Raw genomic sequence first — 16,374 nt, 5'->3', positions numbered from 1 at the left:
TCAAATAATTCTGTTCATTACTTCCAGTGTTTGGCTCCCATTTCATGAAATGTAATATTCTAGTTTAGTGCATGGGTTTTAAAGCATATGTTGCTCTCAGTGTTATTGCTTCTTCATTGTATTGGAATGTGAGCTTATATAAAACTTGGTGTATTGCTTTTACAGCCGAACCAGCAAGGCTTTCAGCAATAAGCAAACTGTAAAACAATGTGGCTGCTCAGAGGTTTATCTGGACTGCTTACAAACGTTTTTGCCAGCTCTCAGTTGTCCATTACAAAAGGAAGTTCTGAGAAGCGGTGTCCGCACTTTCCTTCACCGCATGATTATTTGCCTAGAGGAAGAAGTTCTTCCGTTCATTCCTTCTGCCTCTGAACACATGCTTAAAGATTGTGAAGCAAAAGATCTTCAAGAATTCATTCCTCTTATAAACCAAATAACAGCTAAGTTTAAGGTATGATATTGCATAAGCTTTTCAGGGTCGAAGTGTTGCTGATATCTCCTCTTTTCTGGTTCCAGAAAAGTAGCTATGTGTCAGAACCTTATCTCACAATTAATAAATAAATATATTTCTAAGGCTGCTGCCGGGAAACATAGTCTTCAGCCACAGTCATACGTTGCTGGACTCGCAGTGATTAAATGAGTGTTTTTCTTTGATTAGTCCCAGAATTTTGTGTTGTTTCTAAATTTTTGGGTTGAATTTTTTAAAATAAAATACTACTTGCAGCACAAAATTATTTTTTTATTGACACAATTAACTTCATGCCCCCCACCGAAGTGTTAAGCTAATATTACAAACTATGCAAGCTCCAAAGTGAATTTTCTCATTTCTTATAATGAGATTTCCAGAAGATAGAGATACAGAATATCAGATGCGCCTATAGGGAGGAATATTGATTTACAAGATCTCAATGCAGTGGTCTTGCATAAAAATGTACACTGAGGCTTAATGCATTGTTATTCAAAACAGGTTGACAAATATGGAGGTTTTGAAATGGTGGCATGAGATGTGTATTAAGTGGGAGTAGGACTGTCAACTGATTATCTAGCAAAGGTCTTTGAAGTGTAGCCTCTGAGAGCTACCTAGTTTCAAACAGTTCAAATGCAAAGTCAATGAAATATATGAAGTTACTAACCTGTTACTCGTGGTTCATTCCCTGGAGGTGCGACAAGAATGTTGTGCTGTTGTGAATGGGATGGGAAATTCATTGCTGTATGAGAAGGTTAAGGAGCCCTTTAGGCTTAGTCTTTCAGCAGAATGCAAAATTAAAATTACTAGAAGTGAAGTGCATTTTGTGAGCAGTCAAACAGAGCCATGATATACCTGTGTGAATCTAGCACGTGGACCTCTGTTTGGAGTATCCCATCTGCAGAGCAGAGAGAAGGAATTTTGAAAAATCAAGTATTTCAGAGTTTAGGGAGGAAGGCTCTTATTACTCTAGTCCTTTTTGCCAGTTATGCTAAAAGCAATTCAAGATAACAGTAGATAATTAAAAATAGTCTGTGTAAGGTGAGGAAGGTGTAAAAAAAAAAAAGTCACAGGAGCAAGACTGGACAAATACCATGTTCAGGTGTAATGTTTAACTTTGTATGATACTGTACTATTCTTATTACAATATGTTAAAATAAAGATCCTAGCTTCAATAGTCTCACCTTGAATACTTTCAAAGTACAGTAAAGAGGAGATTAAAGATAAAACCTTGCTTAAGCATTAAGAAAGGAACATCTGAGTTGCCTCTTCATGGAACTCTGGGGTGTGGCTGAATAGCACACACCTTCAGTTTTTCAATTCATAAGTATTCAACTAATTTAGTGCCCTTACATGTATTTCTCACTGCAAGTAGGACATAAATGACAAGTTTATTCTGTAATGCCAGTAGTATTTGAGCTCAGGAAAACTTTTTTCTTTAAGCAGTCTTCAAAGACAAGTGCTACAAAAGGTGGTCTGTTGCCAGTTTTAACATCTTAGAGATGCATTTTCTGTAACTACAGTGGCTTTACAATAGACCGCTTGATATTTCAGGGAATTTGAAGTAGTGTCTGTCTGAACAGAAGGATGAGAAATCCTGAAAAAGCTTCTGTTCCTACTCAGAATGAGACTAGGTAGGACTAGATATTTTTGTGCAAAAGACTTGAAATAGATGCCGTGTAAGTCAAGATGCAGTAATGTTCATGGTGACCCTGATGTGACTCACTTTGTTATAAGTAGTTGGTACATGAAAATACTAGCTTTACAGGTGAATCAAAGCTGAGAATTGTAACAAGCTCTTAAGTTTTAATTTTGAAATGTTCAATTTCTGTAACTGTTTGAGTTGATACCCTCTTCCAATCTCCACAGACACAGGTTTCGCCTTTTCTGCAACAGATGTTTATGCCACTACTTCATGCTATTTTTGAGGTGTTGCTCCTTCCAGCAGAAGAAAATGACCAGTCTGCTGCTTTAGAAAAACAAATGTTACGGAGGAGTTACTTTGCTTTTCTGCAGACAGTAACTGGCAGTGGAATGAGTGAAGTCATAGCTAATCAAGGTAAGTAGTTCAGTTTCTCAAAGGATAGTACTATGGTTATTCTCATCTAAGTTTTGTCTACTAAAATCATTAGCCTAGTTCCTGTCAACTACTGTTAACTATGTTAAGGTAGAATGGACTAATGTAAATACAGTATTCAACTTACCTGTTGTGCAAGAATTTGGGTTTGTGAAATCCAGCTATAATGGACATACTCTTCCTATTGATCTTTTCAGCTTATATGTGATCACTGTGTCTATAAGGGCAAGAATGGTGTATAATAGATCCTCATACATCATTGTGTTTGAATCGGAGATCGTACAATATATAACAATGTGTAGCAATGTTCAAACTGTTGGGCAAGACCACTCACAGCTGCCCATATTCATTGTGGTGGTCATTTTCTGAAGTAACTTCTGTAATTTTTTATTACTATCATCTGATCTTGTTATCTATGGTAGAAGGCATCATGTGACTTATTATATATGTAGTTACTAGGTTTTCCTCACCCTTAGTGGCCAAATGCAAATTAGTGCTTTTCATAGCAAGAATTTGAAGTTGAATGTCCAGTTGCTTGATTCTTTAAGTAATTCTCTTGATTTGTATTCCATCAAAATGGCTAGGGACTTGAGAAGCTTTAAAGTGACTCCTCTGGTAGGTGGAGCTCAGAATTCCTTCCCCCCATCCTAAAATAATGGTAATACCTGTGGGAAGGGAAAGGGTGGCATTAAGAAGTAGCGAGAGCTTTCTTGAAAGAGGCACTTGGTAACGGGCCAAGAAATTTTTAAAGGAATCAAACAGAAATAAGCATAGGTGCAGCAGAGAAATTTTAAGTGTGATAAAAATATCTTTCCATATATGGGAAGATAAGTGAACTACTTCAGTGCTGCTGAGTTTTAATTAACTCTACCAGGTTTGGGTGGAGAGGAGAAAACTTGTATTTGTAAGCAGGTCAAAGTACCCCCCTCACCTGTGTGTGTATTAAAGGCCAGAAGAGCAATTAAAATCTCCAAACTTTAAAAAAAAAAAAACCAAACAAAAAAACCCCAAACAAACCCCCCCCCACACACACACACCAATTATAACGTAAATAAGAGTTGTCTTGCATCGTAGGGGAAACTTCCCAAAAATATTTGAGACTAGTGCAAAAAAGAGCTATTTTGAAGTTGAAGCTTGTCTTTCAGGTCAGTATTTTATATGTAATAGTGTAAGAGTACAGAAACATTTTAGGCTGCAAGTTGAAATGACAAGCTCATTTTAATGTGTTTAAGGTGCAGAGAATGTGGAGCGTGTGTTATTCACTGTCATTCAAGGAGCAGTGGATTACCCAGATCCTATTGCACAGAAGACTTGTTTTATTATTCTTTCTAAGTTGGTGGAGCTTTGGGGTAAGACTGTCTTTCCATAATTCGTTTGCAGCTGCTACTAACCATGAAGCAATAATAGAACATGGAAAGTTATTTTTCTTTTCAGGAGGTAAAGATGGACCAGTAGGTTTTGCAGACTTTGTCTACAAGCACATTGTTCCTGCATGTTTCTTAGCACCTTTGAAGCAAACGTTTGACTTAGCGGATGCCCAGACAGTACTGGTACGTATTATGGACTTTTTTTTTTGCTTTTATTCTTGTGGGGCAGATTCAAGCTAAGAAACCTACAATGACCATGTGGTATCAAAGATCATAGTCTCACAAATAAAATCCCTTATTTTTTTTATTGAGGTACCTGGATGATTAATTATTGAATATTGTGGTACTGTATTCTGTAGTTCACCTATGCTCAAAATCAAGCTAGAGAACTGCAGATTTGAGTATTTAACATTGACCTGTATTACTTATTAACTGATGTTCAGTGGAAGTGAACACACGCAGGTGGCTGTTCTTCAGTTCATTTTGGGTTCAGCTGTGACAGAAATTTTTCTGATTAGAGTGGAACTAAAATTGGAAGGTTGAGGCTCGGTTAGCATTGTGAGAGGGGAAGATGAGGGAATAATGGCGTGAACTAGCCCTTGGTTTGGGCCTCATTAGGTTCTTTGGCTTTAAATACTTAACCAATAGACTAATCGAACAGTCTAATGTTATGTATTACATTGCAGGCTTTATCAGAATGTGCAGTGACGTTAAAAACAATTCATCTCAAAAGGGTAAGCTTCATAATACTTTGCAGGGAATAACTCTTGCAGGTTTCTTTCTAATGCTTTTATCAATTTCTGAAAATTAGATACTTACTAGGGTGGACTACTACTCTACTTATATAAAATAATAGGATGGCCATAATGCTGCGTAGGGATACAGGATGCAGTACTACCTCTTGATAAATTACTGCATAATATTGACTCTTCATAAGGAGAAAAATCTGCTCACTTGATTGTTACTGTGTTTAATTGATCAATTGGCATTCTTTCACTTTTCAGTGTAGTACTTAAACTGACATAAAAGAGCAATTAGAGAGGTACTGTAGAGTACTTCTGTGAAAACTAAAGGTATCTTTTGATGTGTAGGAGACTAGATTGAAAAACATTTATGGAAAAAATGAATTTTGCATTGTCTAATGACTAAAAGACTATAGCATATTCCCATTTTTAATGGGAAATGAAACAGTTTCTATGTTCGTGTTGCTGTTTCCTGCTACACCGTTTAACTTGCTGGCTAACTTTTCTGTCAAACGCAAGTAAAAGTCACAACTACACAAAAATTGTAAGAAGTTATAAACTGGCAGAGAAGAGATTGTGTTTTAATTGAGGAGAGCTTCTGAGTTTGTTCCTTTTTCCCTAAAAGCAATGAAGAGATAAATCTGTAGGAAATCAAGCTTTGGTAAATGAAATAACTTCCTATTACAAATACTGCTCTTCTAACACTACCGATACAAATATAGGAAAGAGATCTGAAATCTTTTCCCCTCATGTGAACTGTATACCATGTTCCAGTTCTAGGGTAACTTATCTGTGAATTGATAAAGTTGATTCACTTTCCCCTGGTAGATGTATTGGGTCATGTTTGTATACTGCCAGTGTACAGTAATCCCTTTTGTGATGAGAGGTATCTGATAAATGCAGATAAAGAAAACAAAAACTAATGTGTTAACCAAAACAGACCTGTCTGCTTTTCTCAAAGGTTTGGAAGTTCCATTTTATTACTGTTTAGTCCACTGCAAATTACATAGTCAATGTTACAAGAAGAGAAACACTATGTTCGGGGGTACTTGGCTACTCAATTTCGCAATGGGAGTAGTATGGTAAAGCAGTTGGCAGATACTAATTGCCAAATTTTTCTTTTTTTTTTTTTTTCTTTTATATGTCAGATAGTGAAATTAGGGCCGCCTTCTTACTTAACTGACTTACAGTTGACATGTCACAAACTGACTGGCTGTATTGTAATTCTTATTTCAGTGCAATTTTCAATGCATTCTTCTGCTATGTAACAAAAGATACCAAATTGCAGTAGAATCCTTAATGCCAACATGGAGAAATCTTTTTATTTGCTAACAGCTGAGAATAACATGAGCATTTGGTATTTGATATGTATAACTTCTCTGTAAAATAGTCACGTAGACCACCTGTTTTCAAACTCTTCTGTACCATACAGTATAGGGCTATGATTTCCCATTTGTACAAAAATATACTTGAACAAATTGTGTACTGCTTTTCTTTAGGGTCCTGAGTGCATTCAGTATCTTCAGCAAGAGTATTTGCCTTCTTTGCAAGTAGCTCCTGAGATAATTCAGGTAGGAATTCCTAAAAGAACATTTGGAAAACTCTTAATAATCATAAATGTTAAATGGGAACAAAATGAATACTGACCAAGTTAACCTCCTACCATCCCTGGGTAAAATTTACTCTGATATTGCATATCAGAATAGGATTAATTTAGCATAAGGAGTAAAGTTACTGCAAGAGTACCTTGCAAAAAAAAGAGTCCAGTGCATGTGACTGTCTAAGCCATCTTCCTACTTTAATTCAAATTTTAACTTCAGGAAAAAGTATCAGAATACTTAGAGTAATAACTCAAAAGTAAAATGAAGAATGTTACATGTATAGAAAGTGTGATGATAAAGGCTGTATTCAACACTACAGAAGTTTAAGCCACAGCACTGGTTCTACTGTCAAAAATGATGTACAACTAAGGATGGGAGGTTTGTGTGCTTATTTTGGAGGGTTCTCAGAAGCGAAACTTTACACCTTACCATTGTCCTAACATTAAGCATTGCTAGCCATATAGTAAGCATTGCCACGAAGAAATTGTTAGATGAACACTGACAACTTAATTTTAATTGCGACTAATTTGGACACTATAGTAATTGGGTTTGCTGTATTAGGAGACAATTATACTCATTATAAGACTCAAACTGTAGAACTTTTAAGTGGTGTTAAATATATGTAAGGATCAAGTATTATCTCTTGCTGGTGCCCCAATGTTTTCTGATCTAAGATTGTAACTTTTTCAAGTGACAGACATATTCTGCTGTTATCTAGAGTCACTTAGTGTGTACGTAATACTACTTAAGCATAAATGTTTGCCTGAAGTATTCATTTCAAAGCCACCAAAAGTTACTGGAAAAGTTAAAGGTTTAGAATCTCCTTGATTGCAGAAGATAGTCCTCTTTCTGTCTATTTAGCTAAAAGTGAATGTGATATCCTGTATTTGAAAATGGAATGCACTTGGCCTGTCATAGCCTATTACAATTTTTTATCCATAACATGCTTTTCTTTGGTTGCACATTAGGGAAAGAACAAACTAATATCAATGGCTTTGCATACAAGGTATTCTATATGCTCCTAACATACCTCAGGTTGTCTTGTTGCTTCATTTAGTTATTTAGTATTTCTTTATTCTGTCTTACAGGAATTCTGTCAAGCACTTCAGCAGCCTGATGCTAAAGTTTTTAAAAATTACTTAAAGGTAAAAATTTTTTTCTTTAAATAGCTTTTAATTCCATTTGAACTTTGTCATACAATTCAGTTGTGGTAGTGACCTGAAGTAAAATTGAAATATTGAATTATTTAATAGTTTTTAGCTATAGGGAATCTCCAAGTAGTAAAAGCAGTTATTTGGAAAGGAGCAAACAACAACAACAAACCTACATCTGTAGAATTGTCACTTATCCTCAGCACCTTGCCAACTCCTCAATAGCTCGATATTCTTGCGGCTTATGTTTAATAGTTGAAACAGCCAAAAAGTGATGCTATAATTGCAGAGAATGTGTCAGAATGCTTTGTTTTTGAGGGTGTCAGTGTAATCGAATAGCACAAGTCACAGCCTTGAACTTAGTGTGTTAACCAGTATGTTAAACAAGAAAATGAGCCCTGTCAAACTAATTACCTTACACCTCAACTGTTCAATGTCTTATATTTTCTTTGTCTTAAAATGTTTTTGTATTAAATTTTTAACAGGTATTCTTCCAGAGAGCGAAGCCCTAAGGAAAGTACTGGAATCTCATGTACCCATTTCCATAATCCAGAACTCTGGTGGTTAATTTATAAAAACGCTAACTCTTGTGCCATTCAAACTGGTTTTGTTTTTAAGAAATGTTGCTTTGTGCTCACATCAGTACATACTTTAGCCTTTCGCAAAAAAGAGAAATGCAAATCCCCCACCTGTGTCTCAAACATGAAGGTATGTGACAACATGAAAAATTATCTGTATACCTACACAAACTTTTATTATGTATAGGATGATTTAAGCTTATGCTGTAACACGTACAGCAATGAAATGACACTTATTTTTGAAATTAAATGTAAAAATCCCTTCAGACCATAGCAATGGTTATTAAAATGTGTACATTTTTGATACTGAGTAAAATGTTTTCATAAGACATAAATCATTTGTTATGTATGGTGACATGAAAATAAAACAATCAAAGTCATTCTTGTAGATAGTCATTTCATTGAAGTTGTCTTAATAAAATATATATATACCTCCTATAAAACAGATTGGTTTAATAAATAATTTCATTTAAAAGTAGCATCTGGTTCTATCTTTTTTATAAAAAAATAAAATTTTATCCAGTGAAATGTTAAGTCTCTTTGAATCATTTTGGTTGAATCTTTAGAAGCTACAGCATTCTTTAACCTTCTGGCTGTTACATTTGAGTAGAACCTGGCAATTTTTCTGATGCTTGGATAATAAACTGTATTGCAGTCTTGCATGTGGAAGATATTGGCAGAAAGAAAGAATTGCATTCACTGCAATGTGTCAGTAGGGTCAATGGTTTATACAGAGATTTTAGTAGAGTGTTGCTACTTCTGTCCCAAAATGTATCAGTTGGTCAGTTTGTTTCTTTGCTTTTTTTTTTTTTAATTCTATGGCATTACAGTTTTCATAGCTATTTTGTAGGGGCAGGGGGAAGCTAGGAGTCTTCCCATGCATGGGGTTTAATACTTTTCTCAAGAACTGATGCCCATAGTAAAAAGCTGACTTACGTCTAGCATAATTAGATGAGCATTTTCTAGATTATGTGGTGCTAGGTTCTTCATCCAATTTAAAAGGAAAATAAATGAGGAGATGGATCAGAAACAGCAGCCAGGAGTGGAGCGTGGTGATGTTTTGAGGATACTCACTGCCATTCCCTCCCTTTTCACTGAGGGAAGAAAGTAGAGGGCGCTTACCTTTACTACTCTTCAGTAGGACAGTATCACTTCTATGAGATTTTTGTTCCTGATTTTTGTATGTTTAATCAGAAGTTTCTTGTTACTTGATTTGTTTTATCGCAGGTTAAGTGCTTGTGGTGCTTTTTATACTTCCTAGTCTCACAATCCCGTTTCCTTCCCTTTGCTGCCATACCAGTACTAGAGGTCCCTGGGTCCAGTACCCGTTTCATTTTCTCCTGTAGCACTAGAAGCCTTCCATCTTTGACTTGGTGCTTTGCACATGCTGCTGTGTTCCTGCACCTCCCAGCTGCCCTTCCCTGGCTCAAGGGGCTGCACCCCTGGCCACTGCAGCTATCCGCTGAATGTTTGCTGTCAGGCTTCTCTGTGTTTGGCTAGCTCTTCTTCCCCTGCAGTTACGGCAGCTTCACCACACGGAGGGAAGAGCTTTCACCAGGCAGATTATGAAGCGAACAGTAAGGTAGGGCTCTTGCATCTTTAGCAACATTTTTTGAATTACAGTGTCATTGTAATGGAGTCACTCTTAGTTTTCATACCTGATTTAGACTTTTGCTTTCTGAAGTAAGGGCAGTACTGCTGCTTTTAGTATTGCATAAAAGCAGGAAAAAAGCCTACGCTTCCTAATTCTGTTAGTATAATGGACTGTGTCATTTGTCTAACAGAGCATGATTTAGCTATTATCAAATTACACCTTCATGAGAAAAGTCTTTAAACTGGCCGCTGCGAAAAGAGACTGAGTGCTCTCCTTCCTCATCCCCCCCCCCCCCCCCCGTAGCTTCCTCTACCAAATCTGGTGTTCATCTAACCCCATAATGAGCTATTCAGGAAGCTGAAGTGGCAGAAACACTTCCCCCTCAAAGCATGTTGCCTGCTGTGGTGGTGTCAGGTGAGAATGGATATAAAGCAGAGAGTGCAGAGTGTAGGAGCGAGCTGTGCACGGCAGCCATCAGCCGGGCTGTATTATAAACTTGTACCCTGCCCTTCCATCCATGGCTGAAAGAGTAGCCTGTAGGATGAACGGTTAGGTAGTCTGGATCTTCAGAGAAACTAATCTGGTTCAGCCTGAAGAATTCAAGAAGGATTGTTTACTTTCCTATGCTTTGACCCTGTTGAATCAGCATAGTGTACTGTCAGGGATTCTGCAAGGTGTGAGCTGTAAAACAGGATCTGTGGGTTGGTTTCTGTATCTTTAGATAAACATGTAAACACTGCTTCTGGCTATTAGCAGGTTATTTTTTCTGCAATTTCCTTCATCGGTGCAGAGACCGCAGGTCTGCAGCTGCTATATTGCAGTTGGGTTATGTGGCGGGTATGCAGTGCCTACTATCTTTGCAAAGAATCAAGGTTTAGAAAGGCAATTGATGAGTTTCTACAGCTTTACTTTGAAGAGATGGATTCCTGCTTTGTGCTTTTTTTTTTTTCTTAAATCTGGACTGGAAAAGAAGTGCACTTACCTCCAAAGAGAAATCTGGTGATGTAACATGTATTCATAGTGTGAACTAGACTCTCCAGGCAGCGTTTAGATGCTTTGAACATACTACAAAAGCTACTTCTTGTGGGGAAGGAGGAAAAAGATAGATGAGAACACTCCACTGAGAGATTAGCTTGACATTTACATGTTTTCCTTCTTCAGACAAGGGATGATCTTCTCATTTAAAGGCTGCACAAAACACAACCACCTGCAGCTCTCCTGCATTAGTCAAAATGCCCCTGACTAGACTGAAGATGCATAAAACATCATTATGGTAGTAACTCCTCCTTTTGTGCCCAACAGAATTTCCACCACACCAAAAGTGTGTTTAAGTAGGAAACACAGCTGCAAGTCTTTAATTAAAGATACAAGGCACCCTTTGCAGAGAGAGTATCTTTTATTTACAAGCTGGTGTAATTACTAAAGACAGATAAGCTTTCAGGCCTGCAAGCACTTTTCCGGGTGTGAAGTAGAGGCAATGAATTTCATGCAAGGTGAGGTCAGGGACAATTTTTCTCAGGGAATGGCTTATCAATGCAGGTAAGACATTTTAGCAGCTAGTTGCTGTCCAGAGAGGCAATCTGCCCTTTTCCCCTCTCTCGTCAGCATTGGCACTCGTCTGATTCCATAACAAGACTATTTATGGTAGAAAGCTAATCTTGCAAAATTACTATTTTCAAATTTTTCAAAAACTTCAAAGCTATTCAAAAATTCAAAGCTACTTAGAAAGCTACTCACTCTTTGGGGCAAACACAGTTTTCCAGCTGGAACTCTCTCACCATGGGGTGAGACAAGTGCTACCACAGACTGAAGAAAAGCAGCTGTCATGTGTGGGTAGGGGTGGAGGAGGGAGCAAGCCCCTTTGAGCAGCAGTGGGTCATTGGGCCCATTTAGTCATAGCATTACTCTGTAGCCATGCAGGTACTGAACTTTCATTGTGCCATTTCGGTAAGTTAAGCCAACAGGAAATCAAAGAAAGGAGAGTGAAGGAAAACAGCAAACAGGTTTTAACTAATTAAGTACACTGAAACTGCTGTGAAGGACCAGCACAAGTGAAAGAATGAGCCTTCGTGGCAGTGGTGACAAGAACAAGTGACAAAAGTTGGATGGGGCAGCCAGAAATGGGGAGTATCTCCCTGTGAAACATCTTGGTGGTGGCAAAAGGTGGCACATGAGGAAACAATGGAATGTGCTGGAAAACATATTTCTGCCAAGGTCAGTCCTGGTGATAGCAGAAGTGGGAAGTCGGAGGCGGAGTAACTGTTCGGTAAGAAATGTGACTCTTCAGCAGGTCCTTCTGTTCTCCACTGGTTGCTCACATTCAGCCTGACAGATGCATGCATGGTTGATTTCATCCGCAATTTGTCTTGGGGTACTGCATTCAGTGTTTCTGATTTGCTGTGAGGTGGGTACCTGCAGGTTATGTGAATTATGCATGTTACACAGGCACACAGCAGGATAAAGCCTTGGTGAGTGTGAAGATTGTTTGGCAGATAGGTTTTGCGTTTGTTGCTCTAGCATGAAGGCTTTTCCCTCTCACATTCTGTTTCTCTTCTTCCTTCATATGTTAGTTGTTCACTATAGATATCGCAGGCATTTCAGCAAAGTGGGAGATAGCAGGCTTCAGAACAAGATTTTTTAAATTTAATAATGTTTTTTTACTATCAACACTAGCCACTCTTCTATTGAACTCTCCTAGATGGCTTCGTAACTATGGGACAAGAGGAAGAGTATAATTTGTGGACTACTTTTGGACTAAGGTTTGTTTGGGAGTATTAATCTGTACATGTTGTAAACAGCTTTGGAATGAATTGTCTGGTGGCAAGCTGGAAACAAGGCAAAGCTAGTAAGAGCTGTCTTACATCATGGAATTGCTTCCCTCTCTGCAAAACTACAGAAGAAGAGAAAATGGCTTAAATAACATGGAACTATGAAAGGCAGTTCCAGCTGAAGTGAAGTTGGCTGCTGAATAGGTTTGCTTGTTCTGGTTCAGCTATGATGCCTCCTAAATAGTTAAATCAAATATAGAAAGCAATTTGACTATAAACGGCTCAAAAGCTTCGGTTTTCTTTAGAAAATCCATTAACGATATAGGAAAAACAATGTTTAACATGCTTAGGAGTTTCTGGAGTTACTGTTCTCACCTGACTTACTGGTAAAGTTAGCGGTTGTCCTTTTGGTAAGACGCAATTTCTCAAAAATTTTAAAAGTCAAATAATTCAATCAGATGTTTTTTCTTGGCAAATATCTACTGTGTTTGATTTCTGCTCTCCCCTGGTCTTATCTCATTGCTGCTAGGTTGCCCAGAGGGTCCCAAGAAAAAGATTAGAAGAAGATACTGCATTTTGCCTGTTTTAATGCTTTCGGCTCTGGCTGACTATGCTCAGTTTGACTTTTTTTTTCCCTAGCATCCTTTTCTTTTTTGAGTTACGGCATTCTCAGCTACACATGTGAGAAGACTGTATGCAACATGGCAGCTTTAGCTGCAATTCCTATAGCCATATTGTTAGGACGAAGAGACGTAATAGTATACAGCTACAGACTGCTGAATTTGTGAACATGAGAGAGAATCCAAATACAAGAGAGATGAGGAATACCAAAAGGTTTACTCATCCATTGAAAAGAAGTGGAAGGAAGCAAAGTAAAAATTTCTAGAGTGAAACTGTAATGGCACTTACCTTTTTGGTGTCCGTTTCTTATATTCAACGTACCGTTTTCCTGTGATTCATACTGTGAAACATTTAAAGGCTAGAGAAGATCCTCCTTGCATAAGGATCATTGATTATGTTACAAATATACCCTAAAAAAATGGACAATTTGAATCATCCGAACTGTATGAATCATCTTCATTGATTCAAGACCTGGGGAAAGCACAGGGGCTGGTGACTGCAGTGAGAGCGGTCGGCAGCCAGACCCAGGGGCAGGGTGACATTGGAGCTGAGATACTCTAGGTCTTAAGCGAACAAAGTCCTGGGGAGCCTGGTCTGAAGTCAGCCCTGACCCTGCTTTGAGTAGGTAGTTGGACCAGAGACCTCCCCAAATCACATCCAGCCTGAATGAGACAATGATTTAAAATGGCCAGTTCCAAAAAGCATCAACATACTGAGCCAACAGCTTGGTTTTATTCAGAAGTGGAAGCAAGTACACATTCAAGATACAAAGAACACTGGCGTTTTCCAGATTTTGAGAGGGCTTTTGCTAAAATCCATGTGAACGACCTGATGAATGTTTCTGAAGACAAAGCTGACTCATGGGTATCCACTTGATGAAAAAAAATGGCTTGCAAAGCTGGGTACAGAGGAGAGGGTAGCAGAAATAAACCTGTAACTTCTGACAAGCGCTGCAGCATTTTGAAAGATGCAAGGACAGAACACAAATGTGGCGGGGAACTATTCCCTCTATAATGCCAAAGCATTACAAAATAAAGCTCAGATGCCAACAAATAGGGAATATAAATTAAGCATTTATATTAACAGCATAAAATGTATCAAAGTCAATTTATCAGTTTCACTAAGCAGAATTCTGGAACAACCTTAGTGCCCTGTAACAAGTGAACCAGCAGAAGTTTGGACTTGTGATAAAGCTTAAGAAAGGTAAGATAACAACAATAAACAAAGCCTGTAGCAAAAGGTTGCTATCTTTTATGTGTCAGTTCCTCAAGAGAATAGGCTTCTAAGATTTGGGAAGATGGTAATTCCAAACAGGAAATGCAGAGGATCAAAAAAAGGATAGTCCTGGGGGGGGGGGAATTCTTCTATTTTCCCCACTATAATTATGTTTAAATTACATCATGCATAAATTATGAAGTTATCAATATTTGTCCTTATAGAAGCTATACAGACCATTTATTGGAACAGCAACATTACTGGACAGACAAAAAAAAAAGAGAGCAAGAGAAATCGGCAAGGAACTTTGCTTTAAGACATTTAAGTAAAAAATAAGTGAGAGCACGAATGTACGAAAAATACCAAGACTTCGTGAGGTTTAAAAAGGGTGAAACTGAGAGAAATTACACGGGGTGGGGAAACATTTCTCCTGGATATCCCTTGAAAAAGCAGTCAGTGAGGTGAGGTTCACACACATTAAGTGTGACTTTTAGTGGTTACCGGGCAGAGGGAAGAGCGGCAGCCCTGCCTCAGCAGGGGAGCGAAGAAACAAAACCACCGCTGAACCGGTTACGCAGCAAAAAATCGCCACGGAAATCCTCACCGGAACCGGCCTGAGCTCGTTTTGAACATCACACCAGCTAAAACACCCGGAATTTGAGGAATATCCTACTTCCACTTTTCCACGTTTCCCAGATGTTTCCCTGTTTCGCGGTCCCCTCGCCTCAGCGGCCGCCGCTCGCTCGCTCGCTCACTCCCCACAGAGCGGGCGGCGGCGACGCCCGCCCCTGTCAGCCGACCCCCGCCAGCCCGCAGCTCGGCGCCCCGCCGGCCACCTCCGGGCCGGGAAGGGCGATGGGCGGCCGGGAGTTGCCGTCCGCCGAGGCGGTGCTTCTGCCGCCCCGCCTCCCCAGCGCCGCTGCAGGAAGCCGGAAGCGGCCGGGGCGCTGGGCAGGCAGGGCGAGAGGCGGCTCGGTGCGTGGGGCCGGTGGGCAGGGCAGGGCAGGGTAGGGTAGGGTAGGGGGAGGCCGCGTCGAGCCGAGCCGAGCTGAGGCGGGCGGCGGTGGCGGCGCGCAGGGAGCCACTTGCTCTCCGCGCCTCCCTACGCCCCGCCACCGGGGCGAGGTGGTTTCGGTTTCTCGGGGCGGTGGCGGGGCCTTCGCGGGAGCTGCCAGCTCCCGAGGAGGGTCGCGGGTGGCGGCGGCGGCGGAGTCCCCTTGAGGCAGTAGCGGGCTCGGCTGTGCAGGCCGCCCCGCGGAGCGGTCCGCGCCCGGGGCGGGGGGGGGGGCGCGGGGGCGAGGCGGTGGCCGGCCTGCGGCCTCGGCGGTGTGACTGGGGCTCGTCCCTTGCCCGGGTCTCCATGACTTTTATCCCTGGGAATGTCGACAGGTCGCAGTTGATACGACCCATCAAAATTACTTTTGTAATTAGAAGGGGGGGGGAAAAAAAGCCAAGCGAAGTATATGTTTGCTAGTGGTTTGTATAAAGCTTTCCTCAGGTAGTGGCATCGCCTTTGTGGTTGTAGAAGTTGTTAAACGTTCACCTCAGGAAGGGTGTCCTGTTGTGGAGATGAGTTCTGGTACTGTGCCCTCCATACCCCACGTTTCTGAGTGTGGGGCTGGCTGGGTCACTCAGGCGAGCCTGTAGCCCTCTGTAGCTTTCCGGGAGCTGCAGTCCCTGACAGAGGCTGAGTCCTCTTCCCCCATTACGAACTGGAAACACCGAGAGCGGTGGTGATGAGCAGCACTGGCGCCAGGCTTGCCGTTTGTTTTGCGGGCCTTTGGGAGCGTGTGCTGCTTTGTATGGGTTCAGGCAGCTCCTTGTGTGGCCCAGGGCAGGGTATTTTGATAATTAAGATGCTAGCTGTTGGACTGGAAACTCCTGGAAGGAGGTTAGGTGAAGAAAGCAGGAGTAGGAAGCATGAACTTCAGGGGGAGAAACTTCTTTTCTAGGCGTTAAGAGAGGGCATACAGGAAAGTATAAAACCTTCCTATTTACCAGACTGTATAATACTAACATAACATTTATTTGGAACCTCAGCACCTTGCCTGTCGGCTTTGGTGGCGTATAGGATCTTGCCTGTAGACAGAGCGAGCCTTCACTTTAACTTCATCATCTGTCCCTACTTGCCTGGTGAACTTGCACATTGCAGCTGTTAACAGGGGAAGTACCTGCTTTGTGAGCTTGTCCCAC

The 16,374-nt window shown here is 40.3% G+C and overlaps 1 protein-coding gene across 2 annotated transcripts in view; it reads left to right on the top strand.

The window, feature by feature from the left end:
- The window catches only part of XPOT (exportin for tRNA), a 28,637-nt gene extending 20,274 nt beyond the window's left edge, over positions 1-8,363 (top strand). Inside the window, exons 18-26 of one of the 2 annotated variants that reach the window (XM_050900932.1) lie at positions 166-451; positions 2,336-2,525; positions 3,776-3,892; positions 3,978-4,093; positions 4,597-4,644; positions 6,153-6,224; positions 7,223-7,260; positions 7,343-7,399; positions 7,891-8,363. In XM_050900932.1, coding sequence (XP_050756889.1) covers positions 166-451; positions 2,336-2,525; positions 3,776-3,892; positions 3,978-4,093; positions 4,597-4,644; positions 6,153-6,224; positions 7,223-7,260; positions 7,343-7,397 — 922 coding nt within the window. In that variant the 3' untranslated portion in view covers positions 7,398-7,399; positions 7,891-8,363. The remainder of the gene's footprint in view (positions 1-165; positions 452-2,335; positions 2,526-3,775; positions 3,893-3,977; positions 4,094-4,596; positions 4,645-6,152; positions 6,225-7,222; positions 7,261-7,342; positions 7,400-7,890) is intronic. The other variant, XM_050900942.1, reaches the window with a different exon arrangement.
- Positions 8,364-16,374: the final 8,011 nt, after the last annotated feature.

The sequence above is a fragment of the Gymnogyps californianus genome, chromosome 1 (assembly GCF_018139145.2).
Source record: "Gymnogyps californianus isolate 813 chromosome 1, ASM1813914v2, whole genome shotgun sequence".
Lineage (NCBI taxonomy): Eukaryota > Metazoa > Chordata > Aves > Accipitriformes > Cathartidae > Gymnogyps > Gymnogyps californianus.
This window is presented reverse-complemented; position numbering and strand designations above follow the sequence as displayed.